The 22,983-nt window shown below is 50.8% G+C and overlaps 1 protein-coding gene across 1 annotated transcript in view; it reads left to right on the top strand.

Annotated features, from left to right (window-relative positions):
* Nucleotides 1–22,983, top strand: part of LOC121836116 (immunoglobulin-binding protein 1b-like) — an 89,318-nt gene that overhangs the window by 23,010 nt on the left and 43,325 nt on the right. The window contains exon 5 of the mRNA XM_042290858.1: nt 19,186–19,294. Coding sequence (XP_042146792.1) covers nt 19,186–19,294 — 109 coding nt within the window. The remainder of the gene's footprint in view (nt 1–19,185; nt 19,295–22,983) is intronic.

Below are 22,983 nucleotides of genomic sequence, written 5' to 3'. Positions count from 1 at the left end.
TGTGGGCTGGTAAGCGAGGGACATATGAGCGATGAAAATAGGCACTACGCGGCAGTTTTCATATCAACTTGCGCAGACGCTGTGATGTGGGCCTGTGCCATGCTGCCACGTCACAGCGTCCGTGCAAGTTGCTATGGAAATTTTCGCGTGGTGCCCGTTTTCACATCCTGTGTGTGCCCGCTTGAGCCCTGTTGAGTGTGCTTCTCACCGAGTACCAGTGCACTGCGAAGAAGCAACACCCGCTGAAGCAAGCTCCGCAGGTTTTGCCTCGCTGCAGTGCACCGGTGCTCGGAAACAAGCGCACTCAACGGGGCCACGAGAACAAAAAAGTTTGAATTACATGAAAACGCTGTTCAGATGAAGCGGTTTATGAATATGTTATAAACATAGTGAAGCAATTAAAATAATGAAATTTGTTTGAATTAACCAGAAGTATGAACTAATGGTGTTTGCATTATCACAAGCCTTCTGTGCTTCTACTTCCATCTTTTGCACTGTTCTTTCCACTTCCATATGCCCAACCAACCAGCCCAACTCCACGCCCTGTAATAGTGCATAGATTTAATCTAAAAAATAGTACAAAACTCTGTGTAGTTTTATGTAGTTCGGGCCACTGATAGACTGTGCCAGTGCACCAGTGTATTGTCGTTCTAAGCGGTTGCATACACAAGCACAGGCATACGGAAATATGTGAACCAGCCTTTAGCGTAGCCTATATTTGGTGACAGGTCAACATCGAAGTGGAAGCTCCTCCCACCTCTTTCCGCTTTAGTAGAGCAAACGCCGGAGAGGAGGCGACCTCCTGTTCACCGTTTGCTCCGCTGAAGTGGGAAGAGGTGGAAGGAGCTTCCACTTCGTTCTGGATCTGTCACCAGCTATAGATGCCTTCCCACATCACTGGCTGCTCCTTGCACGCCGGTGCGTAGTGGTGAAGGTTGACGTGTATGTGCCGACGCGAAGCTGCGGGCAATGCATTGCGAGTACAGCGGCGTGGATGCCCATGCCTGGTATGATAATAGTACAATCTTATTTATTTCTTTATTTATTACATACTGCAGGCTTTGATTTCGCCTCTGCAGGTGTAGGGTACAGATCCAAAAGATGCAAAGAATAGAAAAAACAAGACACATTTCAACCATTGTTTTACATAACTCTCTGTAAGGGAGATAACAATGACTGTCGGAATAAATACTCAATGCCCAAATACAAAAGTGTGAAAGAAGACATGATGGCATGAATTACAAAGGTCATTGAATGCTTTAGTGAAGTTGGGGGAGATAAACATATCATAGGGGAGTGTGTTCTAATTAGATATTGTGCGTGGAAGGGATGAAAACTTGAAAACGTTTGCTCGAGTAAATATTGCTGAAGAGAAAACTCATGGTGACTCCTAGTTTCCCTGGAAGATAATTGAGTAAAATAAGAGCTTGAATCAATGCAGAGCTTGCTATGATAAAGTAAATACAAAAAATTAATCTTGCAATCATCCTACGTTTTTTGAGAGACATTACAGTCGCCAACCGATATATTGGACTTGGAGGGAACCCCGAAATTGTTCAAATATTCAATGGTCCGAAAGATTGATTTCAGCAAAATTATAAAATTTTTGCGTATATTCCGCTCCGTATTGGCCACTTTCCACTTGCTTGTTGTCAATTCTAAGTTCTGGTGCAACTTCCGCTTTATATTGTTCACTTTTCACTCGTTTGTATCTTTGATCATGGTGCTGCACTTTGTCGGCGCTTTTGTTGGCACAAGCACTGAAGTTGAAGTTGGCACCATTTGGCACTATTTGGAGACATACAGTCGAGCCCGGTTATATCACACCCAGATATTTCAAATTATTGTTTACAGTGATGTGATTGCTGCGCCAATTGCGCCAAACTGCGCCAAGGGGCTAACCCTGCTATATCCTGCTACATTTTGCCAAAATGTGGGTAATCTGCGCCAAGCCTGCGCCAAAAAACCAGTATCGGTCGCCTTGCAAAACCAAAACTAAACTGAGTACCGTAATTGAGCATGCTTGTGTTATGTGGCGCAAGTGGCCGCCCGACACAATGTACCCTGCATCAATTGTCCATCCGGTCGTGCATGGTTTTCCCGCCGTCTCAAGTTTCGCGCTCTTGTCATCTCGTGTGTATCGTGTTTTTTTTTAGTTTTTTTTTTTAAATTTTTAGCAATATACGCGGGTGTGTGCGGACGCTCCCATGCTAGCATGCCGGATACCAGCCATGCCGTCATGCTGTGAAACAAAACCACGTTTCTGCGCGCGGGGGTTAATTTGTGAGCTGAAGCACTAGCTCCTGAAAGCAACGGCCATGCGAAAACTATATTTGGTCCCTGCCTTCCAGTCATCATGGTCGCACGGCGTCGGTTGTTGCCGTTCCCACGTCGCTGCAGATATGGCGCTTTCTAGAAGGAGACTAAGTAACGCCGCATGTTCAACATTCCTGTTCTTGTTTAAATCATGCATTACTATAAAAATCACTCTTTAACTGAAAGACTATTGTGTCGAAGTATTAATTACCTAGGCTTCTCTCGATGGACTTTCTTTCGAGAGAGACCCCGGTACGTGAAAAATCTGCCGCGGAAGAATTTTGGTGAAGAGAAGTGAGCTAAAGCGAAGAAGGCAATCCCCACGCTGAGCCCGCACAGCTCGCTTGTTTGTCTCGAGTTCAGTCGTTACACAAAGCGCTTCAAGAACTTTCTGACCCTGGCTCGCAATGTCTTGTATCGATGCGCTCAGTTTTTTTTTTGTATGTGTGTTTAGTTTATATTTTGTCTGCCGTCCTGGCAAGCACGCGCCGCTGCACTGTTTTTTGTCGTATGGTCGGCAGTTAAATTTTGCATACAATGTTGGGAATCAGTTGGCGATGGAGCGGAGCGGCATGGTTTCGGTTTCGATCGAACAGCCATTGTCTCCGCTCGCGGGATGAAGTACGTGCAACTGCAAGCCTTCCGAAGTTGCCCCCATGTGCATGTGAACATGATTGCACGAAAAAGGCACCAGTTGGGATGCTTGCAATCTATTGTCTTACGCTTGCTTACTTTTGATGAAAATCTGGCACATCGGGAACCAGTAAAACGGTGGCAAGCGGTTTTTCGGAATTGCTCGGCAATGCCTACAGCACTGTACACTTTTGGGATGTCTCAGCAGCAAAAACACACGTAGCAAGTTCTGTCACAACACGTCACATCAGAACACAACACAATACAAAGTACCCTTCGTTTGTACAGCACTTAAAACAAATATTTATATTTTTCTAAGACTATCTGCTCCAAAAGCCACTTTTGCTGCTCCAAAACACTATCTTGGCTGCTCCAAAAGCCACTTTTGCTGCTCCAAAAACACTGTTTTGACTGCTCCCAAAGGTGCTCCAAAATGGCTTAGGCCAATCACATCACTGGTTTATATCGAACAGTCCAAACATTTTCTTGAAAATCACATGCAATAGTATGCACTCCGTGCGACGCGACTGGCGCGCCACCGCACGGCCGTTACCGAAGGTAGGCAGTGAGAACGCCAGAGGAAATAAAACCGAAACCACACCGCGTACGTTGGTATGCATGGAAGTCGGAGCGGTGCGGTTGCGCTGGGTTCACAGCATGAAGTTCTGCCGGTGCTGCGTCGTTAAGTACTTCAATAGTTATTTGTCGTTGTTCGTGAGGCCAAAGATTCACAGTTTCTCACCTCGCCAATGTTTTGTGGGAAAGCGACAACGATGGGCCCGTGCCGTACGACGCGAGAAATTTGGTCTCCCGATCATGTCTGCCACTGAGTAGGCACGGCTGACATATTTTACACTGCTGCTTTGTGCTCTGCGTTTGTTTTCGTACCAGTAGCGCCCACATGTGTTAGCGCCGATGGGACGAACTGAAATGCCATCCCACACTCGCGAGTATGCAGTGCCAATTTCGTTGGAGGAATGGCCTCCAAAGACGTTTCGTCCCCATCGTACGTGATGATGATGTTTCCGGACCAGTATTGCACGCTGTCAGTACTTGATGAAGAAAGATTCGGACGGTAAAAAAATTACAAATATGAATCTAAGGAAAACTACAATGAAACTTGGAATTACTGGACAATCAACGTTTCAGTATGGAAGTTCATCTGGTGCGGTTTCTTTTTTGATCAGCATCCTTTTTTGGATGTGGAAACGCTGACACCCCGAGTCTTGTAGACAACAATTTTTATACTTGCCTTTCGAGCCACCTATCGCAAAGTTTTTCGATCTGGGAGTACCGTCCACTGGTCCCTTTCTACCTGTAAATAAGTGCACCTCCCGCCATGAGTGATATTCTCTTGACAGCCTTTGGCGTTCAAAACCGGTTCTCATTTACTTACGCCGCCCAAACTAAATTTCCACCTGGTTTCGCTGTGCCGCCTCTAGTTGGTATAACAAAGTGTTATGTCAAGTTACGGCCATGTCAAAGTACCTGTGTTCCGAAAATCAGCACCTCGCACAACAGGTTACTATACACAACAGCTGACTGTAAAAGCCTTTGACGGCCGAACCGTGTGTTGGCCGACAACTTTGTTTTCTCGGCTTTGGAACCACCTTTCGTAAAGTTATTTCAATGGTAAGTACAGTGCACTAGTCCCTTCCTACCTGTAAAGTCTCAACCTCCCACGACGAGTGGTATTCTCTTGAAAGCCCTTTCATGGTCAAAACCGGCTCCCATTGAGTTATGCCGCCCAAACCAAATTTCCACCTGGTTTCCCCTGCCACCTATTTTTGGTATGATAAGTGCTGTGTCCCATTACTGTCAAGTCCAAGCACCTGTGTGCCTAAATCTGCACTTCGCACAGCCCGGTTACAACACAAATTTTGGGTCCAATATTGGGTATCCCGTACAGCTTTATTCCTTTATTCCTTAGAAACATAACTTTCACACCTGTTGTCTTAATGAAACTTAGCGCACTAAGTACACAAGCTTAGTGAACATCTCACTCGCCTCCAAATATCATCGTCCCAGCAGTCCTACGTTTACAGCGACGAGCGAAAGAAATTTTCCCCTCAGAGCAAAATATGGTGGCAGCCGTCTGGCCTTTCGGAAAATTGCTCCAACTCCTTTTTTGGCCGCTACTAGAGAAATTACCCCTAATAACGACTCAAACTCAATATATAAGAAGTGGAGAACAGATAAATGCCGTTCTTAGGTGTGCCCCAGCACTCATGCAACGTCACGCTTAACGTATCGGCTCAAAAAGCAAAAGTTCTATCTGTGCGCGCTTCCGCCGCTACAGCTTGTCATGCGAAAAGGTGCCGCAGGCTGCCGAACGCGCCTCACTGTCGGACGCCAACTCCTCCGCTAGCGGCGCTACGCGCGTTTTTCAAAGCGCCCCCTATAGTTCCCGCACGGAGCGTATAGGAGCGTTGTTTTTCTGTATCGAACTCCCATGACGGGGACACTCGATGTAGCAAACAAAGCAGGGCCGCCCGTTGCTTCTCTGGCAGTCGGATGGCACTGGGGGCAAGCGCATAGCTCGCGTTGCGGGGCTGGCAGACCACCAAGCCAGCATGCACTCACGGGGCTATGCAGAGAAAGAGCAGTTGTAAGAAAAAAAAAAAAAAAAAAAAGAAACATAAAAAGAAAAAGAAAGTGGAGGATGGCAAAAGCGAGGGGAAGAACACGCGCATGCATAAGGAGGGCAAGGAGTGCCCACTGTCGGAACGGTAGCATGCGCTCTTTCCCCGAACACCATTGTCGCTGCGCGACTCCTTAGCCCCAAAATAAAATAAGCAAAAAAAAAAAAAAAAAGTCTTCGTCAAGTTTAGTGTGTTGACAACAACAGTTGAGCAGTCATCGCACTTTGAATGCCTTATCTTTGTTTACCTTGTTCCTCCGCAAGTTTTGCTTTGCCCGTTTTTTGTTTTTTTTTGCTGCCTGATATTAGAGAGGTTTCTTTTTTGTTGCTTGTTTAACTTTATTGAACGGACGTAAAAATTTTTTATGCAGCGCACTTGTTCAGTTTTTTTATTTTTTAAAATTATTTTACTGTTTTGTTGCTGGTGCTGGGTGGAGGTCGTGGCCTGGCGTAAACATTCGCAAACACCGTCGTGTAAACGCAGCGGTGTTTGTGATCTTCATTAACTAAGGTCTACTTATTTAGCCGCTCTTAGAGGCTCTATTTCGTAAGGTCCCGTTCGTCGCGGCCTTCAGTGTTAGCAGAGATGCGGGGAAATTTCAACTGGACCTTAAGTCAACATATTTTTGTACCGTATTTACTCGCATAATAAAGGCACTCGCATAATAATCGCACCCCCCACAACGGGTATCAATATCTTGACTTCTTTTTTCCCTCCCGTAATCCACGCACCTCCAATTTTCGGATCTGCGAGTCTCGAATTGCATCCAATTTAGGAAGCTACCAAGCCATTTTTCTTTTGCCGCCAAGCGGTCAGGCCAAGTCAAACCAAGCCAAGCCGCTCTCGCTCTCGTAATGGCCGCAAGTGCGTAGCTGCGGTAGTTGCAAGAGTGATCAACCGTGAAACCATGTGTTGCGCACACTTCAGGAAGCTTGGGTCGAGGAATTGCCAAGCCCTGGACATTGTTCGCCTATCGAATGCATTGATGTCAACAAACAAGCCGTCGTCTGTGGTCCGCTTTCGGACAGTGAAATCGTGAAAGTGGTTAGGCCTAATTTCACATACTCCGGGTAAATGCATTTATTTAATCCGCAACAGAACGGCACAGCGAGGTGCACGTTGCACTGTAGGCTGAGAGTGCCTGGTAGCCTCTCGGTGAACGAAACTTGATCCGTGCGAGCGGGGTTTGGGGGTCGGCGGTTGGACTTTGTACGAGTTCTTGTCTTTGTGAATGAAACTTGATCCATGCGAGCGGGCTTCCGCGGTGGGGGCTGGACTTCGTACAAGTTCTTATACGCATAGTAGCGTATTATACTTAGCGAGCGTGCCCGCCCCATACTAGCAATATATATAGCCTAAGAACGGTCGTGTTGATTTTCGTGCTGAGTGAGCTTCGTGGGGCACTTTTCCTTCGGCAAAGGCACCCCGAAAGCGCCGTAAAGAGGTTCGCAATTTATAAAGCATGGTTATTGTGCCGGGCCCCTGACCAGCTGTGGGTGTGCCTCCATCACTGGAGACGTGCCACAGTTCCTTGCCGTGTCATATTGGCTCCTAATATGACATTTGCACAAGTGTGTAAATGCAAAAATTTTACCCCATGTAATGTTACCCCCCAAATATGTGTCAATATTTCGGGGAAAAAAGTGTGTTCATAATGCAAGTATCAAATTATTGGTATATCAAACTATTTTACGATCCCCTTTGAATTCGATATATCCGGGTTCGACTCTAGTTTAGTCCACCAAGCTCGCTTCATTACTAAGCCTATCGGCAAAAAACCTTCGCGTTCAAAGACCACAAAAACGGCAAACGACCGTTCTCGCAGTTGCACCCGAAAAACACGGACCGCGAGAACAACTGGAAGAACCATAAGAATGGGCAGACGGTGGCCATGTTAGCTATAGCGGAACCGGAAAACCCGACTATAGCCTCGACCTAGCTGTTAATTGCATAGGACAGTGGTGGCCATGCCGACCCAGCCTAAGATCCGCAAGTAAAACCACGAAACTTCAAAGAGCCGAGGGGGGACAAACTTAAATTTTGTTCAGAGTCTGACAGTATGTATGGGGGCACAAGGCTGTCTGACTGTACATATGGGAGTACAAGCTGCCAAACCGCGAGCCGTGCTTTATTCTGCAATCCTTTCTTTTTTCCTGTGGAAACGCGGAAAGGCGCCGGGGGGGGGGGGGGGGGGGGCTGGGCTGGCTGACGAGGGATCTGCGAAGCCGCACTTGGACCAGCAAGGAGCCGCATGCGGCTCGCGAGCCGCGATTTGGCCACCCCTGGCATAGGACATGGTATTGAGGCTACAGAGAAAAATCAAAACAACAAAAATGGTGGCGACTAAGCTCGCAGCAGTATCACGGTGGCTGTTTTGCGGCTGTAAACTGAGGAAATCACTTAAATTATGTCTGAAATATCGAGCAGTAAGCTTTATGGCGGCCAAAATTTTGGTCAATGGTATACATTAACTCTATGGGGTGAGTGGCGGTTCAACGAAAACGTCCGAATAATCAAACGTGTTCGAAAAATCGGCGTCCGTAAAATCGGTTGGCAACTATATATTTTTTGTAGACATCAACATGGTTGGGGTGTCAAACTCGTATATTTTTCATAAATAAAATGAACAGCTCTCCTTGCACCATCTCAAGTCTTGACATATTTTCTTTGGTGTTGGGGTCCCAAATTATACTAGCATATTCTATTTTTGATCAAACAAATGATTTATATGTTTGAATTAAATGGATGTTGGAGCATGTTTCAGTTTGCGTCGTAGAAAACCTAATTTTCGAGAAGTGGAAGAACAGATATTTTGAATATTCTGTGTTAAAGTTAGCCCAAGATTTTTATACTCATTTACCTCAGATACCAAAATGTTCCACCAATCGTCTTTGTGGAATTAAGCAGTGGGCGGCTCTGTCTTATCACAGCAGCCAGTACCCATCTGTTTTGTAAAGGGCCCTCCTGCTACTCTTAGCTCGCCGCACGCGGTGGTGGCGGTGCCAGTGTCTGGAGGTTCAGACGATGGCATAGCGAGCGCGGTCCATGAGCAAGTAGAAATGTTTGTATGAGCATCTAATAAATGAAAAACATTAAGCACTCAATGATCACCCTGTAATGCGAAATTAAAGCGCAGCTCTTGAGAGGGAGGGGAGGGCATGCCCCCTCCTCCTCCATCTCCTCTCCTCCTCCTCTCCCCCATCTCCCCTCCTCCTTCTCATTTCCTCCTCCTCTGTACCCTTTCCTCCTCCTCCTGCACTGCCTCTCATCCTTCTTCTCTGTACCCTCCCCTCATCCCACAGTTTCCCCGCTAAATCTAGCAGTGAAAATGATGTCACATGACTTGGTGTCATGTCACCTATGAACAAATTCAGTTTCTCCGCTAGATTTAGTGGGAAAATCAACGACATGCGACCTCAACACCAGTTCGATTCCCCGCTAAATTTAGCAGGGAATTGAATTGGTGTTGAGGTGACGTGACTTTCATTTTCGCGCTAAATGAAGCGCGGTTACGCCGACGCCGCGAGACCCGCAAACGGGCGCCTAAGAGCTGCGCTCTTAAAGAAGGAGCATTCTTTCTTTATGACACCACAATTTCAAACGCAAAACGAAAGTCGCGGGACTGGGAAAAGGGGGCACAAGGGAAGTAAGTGCATGCACGCACAGAGGTCATGACTGCCCAGACAAGAGGCGGTGCGTAGAGACGGGGAGCAGAGTATAAGGAGGAGGGTGGTCGTGGCTGGGGCATCCAACGTGTCGCCTCAGCCTTGTCCGCTGGCAGTTTTTGAACGTGCAATCCAGAAGGCAAATGCGACAAACAACGAATTAATGTAGTCATGGGCCTTTTTACTGAGAAAATTTGTAACAGCAGTCATTTATGCCTTTTGAGATTAATTCGTAAATCACAGATTTGTTGTACTGGTCGTAAAAGCACAATAAATGCATAGGAGGTGGGCAAGGGCTTAGTTCTACCTCATTAAACGGGCATTTTCATATCACGGGCGTTTGTTATCGGTGGCGTACCTGGGGTGTGACACAAAGAGGAACGTGTCCTGGGCACCACATGGGAGGGGGGAGGGTGCTGGGCCGATGAGGAAGCCCTGGGTTAAAATGGGACAAAGGGCATCCTGGGCCGAAAGCTCTCTCTGCCCAAGCGGCTTGTGTTGAGTGCTCCTCTCGTGCCGAAATACGGTGATCGTCGAAGCCTAGGTATGCCAGGGCGCAACGCTAGACGACAGCCAGCACAAGGGGTGCTCCGACCTCTCTTTCTCTACTGCTGTGCTTGCTTCCCAAGCACTTTTACCCTGCTTCCCACCAAACACAAACAATATCTTGGACTTCCCCTCCCCCTTTCCCCTTTTCATGACACCTAAGTTTTTCTTTTGGATTGCATAAGTGGTAATACGCAAAATTGATGCTGAAACATCATTTACCAGCTGATAGAGTCGGAGTGAATAGCCAGTTAAGCAAAACCCCATTGCAAAAAAGAAGAAAAAAACGCATGCCAACAGGAGTGTTTTTAATGTCTAAAGTCCACTTGTTTGTTGAGCACAGTTTCCCGAAACGAGGGCGGAGTTTAGATGCCTCAACTGTCGGTTCCGGCTCGAAGTTGAGCCGTAACCTGCACCGTTTTTTTTTCGAGTTCCCAATCCACTTCGTGACACCCCTTGGGTTCGCGACCCACAGTGTTGGGAAACATTACTGTTTTCTATTTTTGTGTAAAGCTAATATTGTCTCTGTTTCATGGGTTCTGCCGTGTTTGTGCATGCTGGCATTACCACGCAGCATAAGGGACTGCAGCAGTTGCTCCACTGTGTTACTTTGAGAAGCTTTGTGAAAAATATCACGCAAAAATAGGAGAAATATATAGTTACGGAAAGCCAGGAAAAATACCATCATTGGCAGTATTGCAGGAGCGAAAAACAATCGCAACCGCAGCTCTCCTCCGTAGAGGACTGCGGGTGCCTCGGTTTCTTTTTTGGGGAGCTACTGCAAGTTCAACAGGGAATGATAAATAATGAAAATTAAACCAGCGAGACAGAAAGTGACCGCGACGGAAGACCGTCGTAAAGCAGGACTCTGAGTTACGAGTTCATGATTTGGGCGGCTTTTAAAACGGGGTATGGACTTGCAAAGATTGCGTTCGAAATAAGGCTCGAAAATTCAAAAATGAACTTTAGTGATGCTGCCTCATGGCGAATTCTACTCGTCGTTGTTGGCTCCGGGATCGACTTCTTTGGAGCGCGCATCAGCCGCTATTCGTCTGGGATCAACCCGGAGGTCTCTCTCATTGTTTTGGAGCAGCGCTGACTCCAGATCTCGTTCGGGTGCCCAGATCTCGATGTGCCGATTTTCCCGGAGCTAGTGGAAGCCAATCCCTGGGAGCACGCGACTCCCTGCCTCGCCGAGCATGGCGCGGACGGCTCAAAAACCCGGAGTACGCAGGCACTTTTCGGAAATGACGAGAGCTTAGTGCGATGGGGAGTGCCAGGAAGACAGTCGGCCACTCCTGGATACTTTACGCATTCCGCCGGTGGAGTCGGAGGTGCAGCCAGCGACTCCGCGCAGATTGTATGCTCCGTAGCAGATTTAAGCTAGAGATCTGAAATGACCAGTGGAGAATTTGCCGTGAGACATGAAAGTGTTCCGAGATTATTTTTAGAATGAAAGAGAAATACTGGTAAGCAGGTCGCTTAAAGAGACACTGACACGGTATTTATGCTCACCGAGGTTTTTATTTGTATATGACATGTGAGAGCCTAACTACTAGTGATGGACCGAATCTGCCGAACTTCAGATTCGGCAAATGCCGAATCTTTGAAGGAAAGTTTGGCAAAGATTCGGCAAATATATGCGCACGCACGAGAACGCGACGGAGCCATGGATTGCAAATGGGCGCCGTGCAGTCGTGCGGTTACTATGTGCAGTGTAGTACAACCAGCGGTTACGGCGCCGTGTGGAGTAAGCAACACGGTAACTGTGCGTTTGTGAGCGAGTGTGGTTCTCTTCAATACTTTCTGCCTCAAGAATAGAAGATCGACCAGTAATTTACGCAGTCCACTGCGCAAGTGACAGATGATGCGGTGCATTCTGAAACATTGGCCGACAATTACTTTAAAGCACTCCTCGCAATTATAACAATTCTGTTTTCGGCTCAGGAGTAGTTTGTTCCAAAACAAAATAATATTGCTTTTTCAATTAGTGTTATTTCGCGATTTCCATGTATCTGCATAAAACTAAACACAGAACTATAATGCTCGACGTTGCACATCCGACCATCCCTAACTCTCCCTATCTTCCGAAACGTTCGTGTGTGTCCTAACACCAGAAACTGGCATTTTAAAGTTTGAAAACGAGATGTTGCGAATATGGGACGCACACTTTCATACAAGGCTGTCGTCAAGTGACTCAAATCGAAAAACATGCATATTTACACTATTATTATTATCTCTTCTGGTGAAGGTGGGGGTGTCAGTGTCCCTTTAATGAAGCATGTCGTCTGCCTATACAGGAACTCTAGTGTTTGCAAACAATAATTGCTGTATTACATCTGCTACACAAAGATCCACGCGTGTATCTCGTCATAAGTTCATTTCTGTGGAAACTAGTGTCGGTGGGTGTGGCTAGCACGGCTGTAGACAATGGCAATCTTTCTACCGCATCAGTTCGGTCGTTTCACCGCCGAACCTGGCCGAACGACAAACGTAACAAGACGAAGGCGTTTGTAAGAGCGTCCACAATTTAGGCTCGTAACCACTTCGTAGTTCTCACTGTGGCCACATAGCACCATGTCGTCGGTTGTATATCGCAAGGAACGCATTTGTATCACAAAATGAAGCGGAACGCATTTGTATCACAAAATGAAGCGGAAACGACATAACACAGCCACGAGCACGCCGAAACCGGAACCAACCAAATTGAAGCCACCTCATCACACCGAGTGCGTTGGGGCCCTCTGTCCGCCGGTCAAGGAAACCACTGGAATGGAAAGTTCCACAGAAATCGACAAGAGGTTTCGGCCCGAGTTTGACGGACTGTGGTACGGTGCCAATGAGGATAGCTTACAGAATGCTGCACTTTTGGTGAATTCTAAAGCTGTGACGTCGATGCACGTAATTCGTTGCTCTCAAAGCCAACTGACCTGGAAGTATTGAGACCTGTGGAATTCCTTCACTTTCCCAATCTTCTCATTGCCATTCAGATACAGCTAACCATATCAGTTTACATCTCTGGCTGTGAGAGGTCGTTCTGTGAGTTGAAATGAATATTTTCATATTTGCGAACTTCCATGTGGCAAGGCAGATTTGGGTAATTTTGCTCTGCGGAGAAAAAACTCAGCAGATTGACTTCGACGACGTTGAAGACCGATTCGCTTCGGCGAGAGCAAGAAAAGCTTTGTTGTAGTTTTTATGCAGTGCCACGAATCATTAACTTGTTTTATACTTGTTCCGGGAATACCCATAGGTGTCAAATAAAATGTCAGAATCTTAGGCAGCTGTCACGATCTTTCTCGAACGTGGACGAAGGGGGCCGAAGCACCCGCCGAGAAGAGACGACACGCAGCCTGGTTGTGAGGGTGGACGATGACTGACCAGAGCGGCGTACGCTCAAGGGCGTTTATTGGTGCGGTGACCAATGTTGCCCGCCGAGCCAGGCGGCCGCAGACGGGCACACGGAAGGGGGGCGCTACATACTTGTTACATCCCTCCCCCCTCAGTTTGTTTGTTCTAAAACAAAATACATGAATAAACACGCACGGCCGACACCATCTCAGCGTCTGCTCATACCAAGTCCTGGCTGGTCGATGACGAAGATCACCCCGGCGAATAGCGGCTAGGTGGCCTTCGCTGCCGCGTACTCCGCCTGGGCGCTGGAGTCGATGGGCCAGGTATGGCAACGCCGGGCGCTGCCTGCACCGGTCGCGCTCCACCCGGTGGAGCTGCAGGGACCGGATTTGTGAGTGGCACTGGTGCAACTGGTGCCACAGGAGTGGCGACGCTTGTCGCCTTTGGGCTGGGTGGCGCTCCGCTGGCCGCTACTGGTGCTGTTGTTGGGCACCCTGCAGGCTGGTCCTCTGAAGCGACGGCCGAGGGTGGAAGCCAGGTCCCGAGGCGAGGCCTGACATGGTCGGCGTGCCGGTGCCAGGTGGTCCCGTCGGGCATGCGGACGAGCAGCGACGAGGCACTCTCTGGTGAAACCACACGCCCGGCAGACCAGGGTGGGCCAGGACGAAAGTTCCTGGCGTAGACCGACGCTCCCGGCTCCGGCAAAGGCCCGGGACGGCACCCTTGGTCAGCAGCCAGCTTCTGCTTCAGCTGCTTCAGGAGCGCCGAGGACCGGAGGTCTGGGTGCAAGACGTCCAGGGGGGTCTTGACCATCCGGCCCAGCAGAAGCTCGCAGGGGGCACGGCCAGTGACCTCATGGGGTGTGGTCCGGTACTGAAACAGTACCCGGGCCACCTGCTTTCGGAAATCCCCGGGCTGACTCTTCTTCAGCTTGTTCTTGAGGGTCTGTACCACCCGCTCTGCTGCACCATTGGAAGCGGGGTGGTACGGCAGAACCAGCATCCGGCGGATTCCATTCTTCTGCAGCCAGTCCAGGTACTCGGCGCTGGCGAAAGCGGGACCATTGTCGGACACAAATATGTCCGGCAATCCCTGGCTGCGAAGACTTGCCGCAGCGCTGCAATGGTCGCGCTTGCCGAGGGACTGGTGACTGGCATTGCCTCCACCCACTTGGAGAAGGCGTCCACTACCACCAGGAAGTAGTGGCCCTTGAAGGGTCCCGCATAGTCCACGTGCAAGCGGGACCACGGCCTCTGTGGGAACGGCCAGGGGGTGATCTCCACGTGGCACGAGGCTCGCTGGTTCTCCTGGCAGACCTGGCAGCCTTGCACCTGATGCACGATGTCCTGGTCCAGGCCAGGCCACCAAACGTGCGACCGTGCCACCATTTTGGTCTTTTCAATGCCAGGATGCCCCGCGTGCAGCAGCTGCAGCACCTTGGCCCGCAGACTTTGTGGAATCACCACCCTGGAACCCCACAGGAGGCAGCCTTGCTCCAAGCTCAGCTCGGCGGTCTTGTGGCTGTATGCCTGGTGACGCAGCTCCTCCCCTCGGGCAACCGCTTTGACCACCTGAGACAGGACCGGGTCCCGGCTGGTCGCCTGCGCCACCGCAGTCCTGGTAAGCACCCCCGGGTAGTCCCGCTCCAGCAGGAACACATCGGCTGGCTCTGGAACGGCAGCAGGCACCTCCGGCAGGGGCAGGCGGCTCAGGGTGTTGGCAGGTCCTAGGTCCTTCCCAGGGCGGTAGACCAGCTTGTACCTGTAGGCTGCCAGCGTCAAGGCCCAGCGTACCACACGAGGAGAGGCCTGCACTGGAACTGCCTTGTCAGGTCCCAGCAGCCCCAGCAGCGGCTTGTGGTCCGTTACCGCCTCGAGTTGCCGGCCCCACAGGTACTGATGGAAGCGCTGGACCCTGAACATGAGGGCCAAGCCTTCCTTGTCGAGCTGACTGTAGCGTTGCTCTGCCGCATGTAGTCGACGAGAAGCAAACGCCACAGGGCATTCCTGACCATCCTGACCCCGGTGCGACAGGACGGCTCCTACCCCGTACGGCGACGCATCCACGATGAGGACTACAGGCTTGGCCGGGTCGAAGTGCACCAGCACTGGAGCCTTAACGACGAGCTCCTTGCTGCGCTGGAAGGCCAAGTCCTGCTCTTTCTTCCAGGCCCACTGCTGACAGTCACGAAGCAGTCGATGCAGCGGCTCCAGATGCGTCGAAAGGTTGGGCAGGAACCTCCTGTAGAAGTTGATGAGGCCAAGATAGCTCTGAAGCTCCTTCTTGCTCTTGGGCTTCGGCGCCTTGAGCACGGCCTCAATCTTGCGGGGAGCCGGGGCCAGGCCAGCCTGGGAGATGATGTGTCCCAGGTACTCCACGCTGGGGGTCAGGAACATGCACTTGTCCAGCCTCAGCTTGAGACCGGCGTCCTGTAGTCGTGTCAGGACTTTGCGCAGGTTCTGCAGGTGGTCCCCGTCGTCGGTACCGGTAACCAGGATGTCGTCCAAGTACACCGCCACGTGCCTCATGCCCCTGAAGAGGTTGTCCATCTCTCTCTGGAAGATGGCTGGGGCTGAGGCCATGCCGAAGGGTAGGCGCGTGTACTGGAAGAGTCCCATGGTTGTTGAAATGGTGACATACTTCCGGGCGGCATCCTGGAGCACCAGCTGCTGGTAGGCATCTCGAAGGTTGAGCTTGGAGAACTTCGGTCCCCCGGACAGAGCCGACCAGAGATCTTCTACCCGAGGCAGCGGGTACTTCTCGACGGTAGCGACGGGGTTGATGGTGACCTTGAAGTCCCCGCAGATCCTGATGCGGCCGTCTCGCTTGAGGACTGGAACAATCGGTGCAGCCCACTCGGAAGACTTGACGGGCACCAGGATTCCCTTTCACTGCAGCCGTTGCAGCTCCTGGGTGACCCCGTCCTTCAGGGCCAACGGCAGCGGACACGGCTTGAAGAACCGAGGCCGGGTTCCCTCGGGAACGTGGATGCCGACCGTCGTGCCGGCGAAGGTGCCCACCCCTGGCTGGAACAGGGACTGGAAGTCGGTCAGGAGGCTCAGGACGTCCTTCATTACGTGCAGCGCAGCTTCTTGGTACTCCGGCAACCGAACACCCAGCGAGTGAATTCAGTTCCGGCCCAGCAGCGTCGGCGACGACCCCTTGGTTAAGTAAAGGGGAAGGATTGCCTCCCTGTCGCCAAGGCGAACGCTGACTTGGGCCCGACCCTGGACCTGAAAAGCTGCCCGGAGTAGCTGCGCAGCATGACGTCCGACGCCTCGATGGACACGCCGGGGAAGGTCCGCTTGAACAGCTTCCCGGGCATGACCGACACGCTGGCCCCTGTGTCCAGCTCCATGGTGATGGGGTGGCCGCAGATTTCGACAGACACCAAGTAAGGTGGCACAGACGATGAAAGTCTGTTGCTGTGCCACACGTCGAATATCTGCGGGTCCTCGGCCACGACGTGGACCCTGGCTGAAGACGAACCCTGGCCTGGTGCCGCTCGTCCCCGCCGCGTTCTTTTGCGACGACCACCCTGGCCGCGGGCTTGGCTGGAACCCAGGCTTGAACCAGGCTGCTGCTGCTGCTGCTGCTGGCCGCCGCTCGTCCTCTCCCCTCGGCAGACACGTGCGAGGTGCCCAGTTCTCCCGCACGTAAAGCATTGTGCTTGGACGAACTGGCACTGTGAGGGGGAGTGGGCAGCACCGCAGCGGCTGCAGGCACCGCTCCTTGCCGCCATCTTGTTCACCGCCGCTTCCGTCGACGGTGAAACGGCCGCACGCGCTATCTCGCTGGCGTCCTTCGCTGCTGTTTCCATCACCAGCGCTGCCTTCACCGCGTCGTCCAGCGAGGGGTCGGGGAGCTCCAGGAGTCGCGTCTGCATGGCAGGGTTGTTGATGCCGCAGACGAACCGGTCCCAAAGTAGCGAGTCCAACTGGTCGCCGAAGGCGCAGGTGCTTGCTAACCCTCGTAGCGCAGCGACAAACTGCCCGCGGGTCTCCCCGTCCTGGCGGCTCCGGTTGTTGAAGCGGAACTGCTCCATAAGCGTGGACGGCGCCGGGCTGAAGTGCGAGCGCAGCGTGGCGAGCAGCTCACCCAGCGTTTTGACGTGCGGCGTGGCCGGCTTGAGGTGGTCGAGCAGGAGGCTGAAGACGCGGGTCCCGCAGCTGGCCAAGAAGATGTCCCGTTGTTTTGCCTCGGGCGTGTTGTTCGCCCGGAAGAACACGTGGACCTGTTCTTCGTAGACTGGCCAGGCGGACCCATCTCCCTCGAACGGCTCGAGCCTCCCGTAGAGTGGCATGGCGACAGGAGCGGGGTGCGGTGTTGCGACTCTCTCGGCGGCTTGGGCCGAACCGTGCACGTTGGGGGCCTCCAGTGCTACGGTTCCTCGTCGCCAGTGTCACAATCTTTCTAGAACGTGGACGAAGGGGGCCGAAGCACCCGCCGAGAAGAGACGACACGCAGCCTGGTTGTGAGGGTGGACGATGACTGACCGGAGCGGCGTACGCTCAGCGGCGTTTATTGGTGCGGTGACCAATGTTGCCCGCCGAGCCAGGCGGCCACAGACGGGCGGACGGGAGGGGGGCGCTACATACTTGTTACTGCAGCACTTTCCTTCTGATACTTTGTTTATAACTTTATCCAAGCGTCTTCGCGATTTATCGAACCATTAGCATGCTCACTGTTTTCTCTTCTGTGTGGTTCAGAGTTGTGAAGAACCAGTGCAGTTCTGAAATGTATACTTTTTCTTTTTCTACAAAATATGGGTGACATTCAAGGATTAGGAGTTGGTTTGACAGGAGCCTATAGTACAATGCAAGGGAATGGATGTGCCGAGACACAGCCAGTCTGCTTTCATAAACACGCGGGGGTTTACACAAAGATGCCACGACAACCGCCACCACCGCCGTCATCGTCAGCGAGGGTACAGAAAAACTGCTTGCCACAGGCAGGTATTTGACTCCGCACGTATCGTGTTCAAAGTATTGTTACGGTCCGTATGGAAGTTTAATAGTATTGACATTTGTGAACGTAAAAGCTGGGAAAACATATAAATCGAGAACACATCTATAAGGTTCTACCTTACGACACACGTCTGGTACGTGACAGGAAAATGAACCGCAGGTTTTCCACGTTTGCTTTTTCTCAATAAACTTTGATCCTTTCGGTAACCAGGTAATATTCTATGGAGTGTTCACTCAATCAATTTCTTTGAGGCCAATGTCACACACACCCTCGCACACATTTCAGTTGATAAGGTCACCGGCGGGACGAGAAAGGCGGGGAGGTTTTTTGACTTCTTCCGCCTCTAGCTTCCTACTTTGTATAATGTTTTGGTGTCCCGTGAGCCTCGAGCGCGCACGTGCAGCCAAAGCACGTTGCAAGGCAAGGAGCGCATGTGGGAGGCCTCTTTAAAGAGGCGGCCTGCTGCCCTCATTCTGTCGACAACTGTAGTGGAAGAACTGCGGAAAAAAGAAATATGAAAGACGTTTACAAATCTTTGTAATGCAAAAATAGAGCACAGCTCTTGAGGAGGAGGAGGGGAGGATACGAGGGGGAGGATATGCTTCTCCTCCTCTATACCCTCCCATTGTCCTCCTCCTAGCCTCCTCCTCTCCTGTTCCTTCTCCTTCTCTCCCCTGCTCCTCCTCCTGCCGCTTAATTTGTTCATGGGTGACGGGACACGAAGTCATGACATCATTTTTCCCGCTAAATTTAGCGGGGAAACTGAATTGGTGTCAAGGTGACGTGACGTCAATTTTCCCGCTATATTTAAAGGTAAAACTACCCCGTTAAATTTAGCGGGAAAATTAACCCGCTAAATTTATCGGAAAAATTTTCCCGCTATATTTAAGGGGAAATTTTTGTGCTTAACTTAGCGGAGAAATTTCCTCTGATAACTTTAGTGGGATGCGTTTCAAAATGCAACATGTGTGGTTACGCCGAAGGCGATGCCGCTGAGCCCGGAAGCGGGCGCCTAAGAGCTGTGCTCTAAAGTCTTTTTGTTCTCATCCGTGTTTGTGCAGGAGACGTCAAGAAAAGATCCAGCGTTTCGAACAGCAGAAGGCCATGGAGGAAAGGCAGACGCAGCTCAGGGAATTGCTCCAGAACCCCAACGTGGACGACGAGCTAGTGGTGCGTTGCTTTCTCGATCGTCCCGTGCTGCTCCATACGTACGGCGCGAACCCGACGGCGCATTGGCACTTTGAAGGGACGCCATAAATCAGCTTCTCGGTGTACCGTGCCACGATTTACTGCGGAGGTGTGCGTTGGCTTTTCATTCGTTATGTGCAAGTACAAAAACACCGTAAAATACTGGGCAAGCGCCCACTCTAGATTTAGAGATAATCGCAAAAATATGGGGATGGGCACTGTCCGGTCATCAATTTTACATATCAATGTGCTGTGCATATTTTCTCAGATCTTAGAAATTTGGGAATGGGCGCTTATTGTGGTATGGGCGGATGCATGGTATTCTACAGTATGAACTCCTCTGGATAAAAAAAAAAAAAAAAAAAAAAGAGAGGAAAACATTTTTTTATGGTTGAATGCCCAGCTAAGCCCTTTTTTTTTAAATGCATTATTAAATGTTTTAGCATTTGAAAATGCATTTGAACGGTCGTGGTTTGGACTAGATTGGTTTTGTGACGTTGCAGCGCAGTTTCCGCCGTGCTCCTTCGCTTCATTCTTGTTACATGCACCTTCCCTCTTACGTAAAAGGGGAACAGTCTTGCATGCTTCCAAGGACCAGTCGCCGTTGGTTCGTACTTCCCTTACGATTGCACCGGAGCGGAGGCACATGCTTTCGTTTTCCCTGTATGCACAACGTACACATCAACATAAAACCAGGGTGCAGCGGCGATGCCGTTTGCGCTTAACTGCCAGCACTCGGGAGGAAAGGTTGGCTGTTCGAGGACAACATTATGCGGGCCGTAGGTAGCGATCGAGGGAAGCTGTGATGGCTGCGTCTGAAACCGCCGACGCCCGGGAAAACGGACTGGCTCTCCGAAGACGACAGTGTGCGGACCGTTGAGAGACTGGAATTCCCGTCCCTCGCCGAGTTGAAACCTCTGCTCTAAATGCTAACGCATTTCGCCGAGAATCGGCGTAACCAAAGCAATGGTTTCGGCACATCCTTTTTTGCAAAATGATTAGGTAGTTTTGTGGTCCATTGTGGCCTTTATTACAACGAAAGAATGAGTGAAATGAAAATACAAGTGACTTACCTTTTATATTCGTCATTTTGCCAAAAAAATGACACAGTCAACCAACATGTCATTTTATAGTTTCACACACGAGTTAGCCGAGCCCATAAGTAAGAATGTTTTTTTTTTCATCAATTTTCAGGTGGACTCATGCTTCCATATTTTAACTAAACAATTGCATCACCTAAATAAACTCCTTTGTGGTAACTTACCTAACAATTTAGAAAAGAAGACTGATTTATGCAGTTTCTTGGGTTAATGTGCCTTTTGGCTTGAAGTAAATTCGGAAGACAAAATGAAGGAGTCATGTCAGCCTAGCTGGTTGTCACAAGACTGAGCGTTTATTCGTCGTCGTCGTTGTTTTGCCTTATTTTTCGGCGCGGCCGATCTTGATAGATCGGTGGTTTAGAGTAAAAGAAGAAAACAAAACAACTTCGGTCAGCCGCGTGAACCGCAGCGCGTGCAGCGTCATTCGCTCCCCAACACTCCTTTCCCCTTGTAGAAGAGACGTGATGGCGAGCGACGACTTCGCGTTGATCGTCGCGGAGTTGGAGACACGGATGTTGGTACCGCCTCAGGTGGGACGGTCTCGAGAGCGGGATCTGGCGCGGAAGCCGCCTCAGGTGGGACAGTCTCGGAAGAGGGTGCTGGCGCGGGAGGCTCAGTAGCTGCGTCACCGGGATCACGACGGCGAAGCTGGTCGGCGTGGCGCCGGTGGTCCTTGCCATCGCCTGGGGACTGAACTTGTACCAGGCGGGAACCAGTTGTTGCCTTTACGATTCCGGGGCTCCACTTGTCGCCAGGACCGTAGTTTCGGAACCACACTGGCTGACCTGGGCGAAAGGGACTAGCTTCCGATTGACTGCAAGGAGTGGGTAATGGAGGCAAGGCGGCGTCCAGACGTGAACGTATATCGTAGCCGAGTAAACGCTGAGATGGGGAACAACCGTCTTTGCCGGGTGTACGACGATACTCATGCAGAAAGCGCGCTAGTCGTGTCACCATACTGCCCCTGCTCAGCCGTTGGAGCCCTTCTTTTACAGTGCGGACGGCTCGCTCCGCGAGTCCGTTTGATTGGGGGAAATAAGGAGGCGAGAAAATGTGTCGGATATTGTTCCGCTCGCAAAATCGTTGGAACTCGGCGCTTACGAACTGGGGCCCATTATCGGAGACCACAGTCCGTGGTATTCCGAATCGGCTGAAGATAGAGCGTAACGCGGACGTGGTTGCTTCCCCTGACGTGCACTTGAGTGGAACTGCTTCAATCCACTTGCTATGAGAGTCAACGAGAACTAACAACATGAACCCGTCTATTGGGCCGGCGAAGTCCACGTGCACTCTCGACCATTTTTCGTTCGTCTCCGGCCATGGCACAGGATCTCTGGCCGGTGGGGCTGGAGAAACTTGGGCACATTTCGTGCACTGACTGACCATACGCTCCAGATCTTGGTCAATGCCGGGGTACCATATAATGGACCGAGCTAACGCCTTCATGGCCGATGCGGCGCGGTGGCTTTCATGCAGGAGAGCAAGTACAGTCTTCCGAGCCCTCTGGGGTATTACGACTCGAGATCCCCAATATACCAAGCCGTGCGAGGTGGTTAGTTCGCTCCGCCTTTCCAGGAATGGCTTTAGGGTTAATTTCCCGTTATGATTCTTCTGAGGCCAGGACCCACTTTGAACCCACTTTTGGACCTGCCTTAAGTCATTGTCTTCAGCCGTCAGCCGCTGCAGGTCTGCCGTTGAAACGAAGTTTTCATCGAGCTGCTCCATCAGCAGAACATACTCCGACAGCTCCTCGGTTGATGATTCACCTTCCCTTGAGCACGGCAGCCGGCTGAGAGCATCTGCATTCAGGTTCTCAGTTCCTTTTCGGTACACCAGACCGAATGAATAAGCCCGCAGTAACAACGACCAACGCTGTATGCGAGCGGCGGCCATCGATGGGATTGGCCGATCCGGACGAAAAAGGCCAATCAACGGCTTGTGATCGGTGACCAACGTGAAATGGCGGCCCAGCAAGTACTGCCGGAACTTCGTTACTCCAAAAACCAGAGCTAAAGCCTCCCTTTCGAGATGAGCGTAATTACGCTCGGCTACGGATAGCGTACGTGAACGAAACCCGATCGGTCGATACTCGCTTCCAACCTTAATGGACAATACCGCCCCAATGCCATAAGGCGAGGCGTCACACTCCACTCTTAGAGGCTTGCTGGGGTCAAAGTGAGCCAGAAAATTTGCGTTTTTCAAAGCTGCTTTGCTACCTTCGAAAGCCTTGTCGGCGGCGCTAGACCACTGCCACTTTTGGCCTTTCACTAGCAGTGCATAAAGCGGAGCCAACAGGGTCGACATGTTCGGCAGGAACTTGCTGTAATACGTTATGAGACCGAGGTATGACCTCAGTTCCGAAACGTTCTGCGGTCTAGGGGCTTGCATGATTGCTTCCATGTTCTCTTCCTTGGGATGAAGACCTGCGGCATCTATTTTGTGACCCAGGTAATTGACCTCCTTCTGACGGAACTTACATTTGTCCCTGTTCAACCTGACCCCGTGCTCCCGCAGCCTTTGTAGCACTTGCCGCAGCGTTGATTCGCCATGTTTCTCGGCTACCAGTACGTC

This window comes from Ixodes scapularis, unplaced genomic scaffold, assembly GCF_016920785.2.
Source record: "Ixodes scapularis isolate PalLabHiFi unplaced genomic scaffold, ASM1692078v2 PGA_scaffold0__279_contigs__length_252992795, whole genome shotgun sequence".
Classification (NCBI taxonomy): Eukaryota; Metazoa; Arthropoda; class Arachnida; order Ixodida; family Ixodidae; genus Ixodes; species Ixodes scapularis.
The sequence above is the reverse complement of the archived record's forward strand: the minus strand, read 5'-3'. Positions and strand labels throughout refer to the sequence as shown.